The 1,533-nt window shown below is 42.4% G+C and overlaps 1 protein-coding gene across 1 annotated transcript; it reads left to right on the forward strand.

Annotated features, from left to right (window-relative positions):
* The first annotated feature begins 546 nt into the window (after positions 1-546).
* LOC117720655 (large ribosomal subunit protein uL22) lies at positions 547-1,169 on the forward strand. Its single transcript, XM_034519271.2, has one exon. It carries the CDS (start codon positions 581-583, stop codon positions 1,133-1,135), a length of 555 nt encoding a protein of 184 aa, XP_034375162.1. The 5' UTR covers positions 547-580; the 3' UTR covers positions 1,136-1,169.
* The last annotated feature ends 364 nt before the right edge of the window (positions 1,170-1,533 follow it).

Here is a 1,533-nt window from a genome sequence, read left to right on the forward strand (position 1 = left end):
TGGACAGATGCTGTAGACCAGGTGGACGTTCTTGGACCTTGTTATTGTGAGAAACCATGTAGCAGCCCAGGATCTCCATTCCAAATGAGTATAAGTGGGGATGAAGTTATGTGTGAACTGCAGGTGCACACTTGAGAAAGATGAACATAGAATGCTTCTAGAACAACCTCGATATCCACACTACCCAAGCCCAATAAAGAAAAGCCTATAATAAGCCATCAAAAAGAAGTTTTAAAATTTTGGTAGGGAAACTGAAATGTAGCTCTATACAATTGATGGTTCCTTGCAGGGGTACAGAATTATTTAGCACTCCATAGGCAGATAGATGGCAAATGTGTGTTTGACCATGCTCCAGTATGTATATGAACAATACAAAGTGGAACATTTTTTTCTTTTGGGGTGAGGAGGATTTGGAGAAGAGTCAGATCTGTGAGCAAGCAGATATGGGAGGAGAAGGACATGAGTATGATACGGTGCATAATGTGAAATTTCCAAATGATCAGTAAAAGATTAGGTTGAGACACATTATTTAAATATCTATTTAGCTCTTCCTGTAAGCGGCGAAAGGTGACCCGTGAAGATGGTTCGCTACTCTCTTGACCCAGAAAACCCCACAAAATCTTGTAAATCACGAGGCTCAAACCTTCGTGTTCACTTTAAGAACACGCGGGAAACCGCTCAGGCCATCAAGGGCATGCACATCCGCAAAGCTACCAAGTACCTGAAGGATGTCACTTTAAAAAAGCAGTGTGTGCCCTTCCGTCGGTATAATGGTGGAGTTGGGAGGTGCGCCCAGGCGAAACAGTGGGGCTGGACACAGGGACGGTGGCCGAAGAAGAGTGCAGAGTTTTTGCTGCACATGCTTAAAAACGCAGAGAGTAATGCTGAGCTTAAGGGTTTAGATGTAGATTCTCTAGTCATTGAACATATCCAGGTGAACAAGGCACCTAAGATGCGCCGAAGAACCTACAGAGCTCATGGCCGGATTAATCCATACATGAGCTCCCCCTGCCACATTGAGATGATCCTCACTGAGAAGGAGCAGATTGTTCCAAAACCAGAAGAGGAGGTTGCACAGAAGAAAAAGATATCCCAGAAGAAACTGAAGAAACAAAAGCTCATGGCACGGGAATAAATTCAGCATAAAATAAATGCAGATAAAAGTGAAAAAAAAATAAAAAAAAATAAAAATAAATAAATATCTATCTATCTATCTATCTATCTATCATCTATCTATCTATCTATCTATCTATCTATCTATCTATCTATCTATCTATCTATTGTCTGTCTGTCTGTCTGTCTGTCTGTCTATATCCCTACTGATGATTTCCTTCCTCTGGGTACTCCCCTTTCACAGTCCATTTCCCCTCTTATTCTCCTTAGAGAGTATAAAAGCCTCCGTTTCGGTATACCTACCCACCCCCTGCCTGACACATCAACTCTCTTCAGCACTAGGTGCATCTTCTCACACTGAGGCCAGACAAGGTAGCCCAGGTAGGGAAGCAAGATCCACAGTAAGGAAACAGCTTTAGA

This window comes from Arvicanthis niloticus, chromosome 15 (genome assembly GCF_011762505.2).
Source record: "Arvicanthis niloticus isolate mArvNil1 chromosome 15, mArvNil1.pat.X, whole genome shotgun sequence".
NCBI lineage: Eukaryota > Metazoa > Chordata > Mammalia > Rodentia > Muridae > Arvicanthis > Arvicanthis niloticus.

What these genes read in the sequence shown, in the direction of transcription:
- LOC117720655 (XM_034519271.2), top strand. Translation starts at nt 581, where the DNA reads ATGGTTCGCTACTCTCTTGACCCAGAAAACCCCACAAAATCTTGTAAA.